This window comes from Diaphorina citri, unplaced genomic scaffold (genome assembly GCF_000475195.1).
Source record: "Diaphorina citri unplaced genomic scaffold, Diaci psyllid genome assembly version 1.1 scaffold28985, whole genome shotgun sequence".
NCBI classification, from domain to species: Eukaryota; Metazoa; Arthropoda; class Insecta; order Hemiptera; family Psyllidae; genus Diaphorina; species Diaphorina citri.
In genome coordinates, this window is record NW_007406323.1 from 1 (window position 1) to 699 (window position 699).

At 39.1% G+C, this 699-nt stretch overlaps 1 protein-coding gene across 1 annotated transcript; it reads left to right on the plus strand.

Annotated features, from left to right (window-relative positions):
• Nucleotides 1–6: 6 nt before the first annotated feature.
• Nucleotides 7–690, plus strand: LOC108254267 (phosphatidylinositol 4-phosphate 3-kinase C2 domain-containing subunit beta-like; the record flags this gene model as incomplete). Its single annotated transcript, XM_017449274.1, has 2 exons — nt 7–75; nt 527–690. Coding segments are annotated over exons 1-2 (204 nt in total), but the record flags the coding sequence as incomplete, so codon positions are not given.
• Between the last annotated feature and the right edge of the window lie 9 nt (nt 691–699).

Genomic DNA, 699 nt, shown 5'->3' on the forward strand with positions numbered 1-699 from the left:
ATAAGATGTGGCTACGTGAGGGTTTGGATCTCAAGATGGTAACGTTTTCCTGTGTGCCCACCGGACACAAGAGAGGTAACTAACTACATATTCACTTTCCATCCTCATAGCATTGAATGGAACCGTAGTGAAATTCACGATTAAATAAATAATAAAGTTCTTTAAAGTACTTAAAACGATTAAATAAATAATACAGTACTTTACTTAAAGTACTTTATTATTTATTTAACCGTGAACCTCGGTAGTGAAGTTATTAGCACCGCGGTGGACTTCGGATCTGGAGGTTGGTGGTTCGAGTTCAAATTTGTCGAGGCGTTTCAAGTAGGGGACGACATTTGTGGCAAGTATTTGAGGAGTTAATTTTTCCCTTTAGTGAAAGGGGGGGGGGAATGTGGTTGTAGGGTTAAAATAATAATAATAATGAATGAACGGATGAATAAGTTAATACATTTACAATGGTCACCTTCTGTATATCTCATTATTTATTTGTAGTTCATATTAACCTTTTATTCTTCTTTTCCCCCAGGAATCATAGAAATGGTTCAGGACGCGGAAACACTGAGGAAAATTCAGGTGGAGTTAGGTCTGACCGGTTCATTTAGGGATAGACCAATAGCGGAGTGGTTGGCCAAACATAACCCTAGTGCCCTGGAATATGAGAGAGCAGTGGCAAACTTCACGGCATCCTGTGCAGGTAAA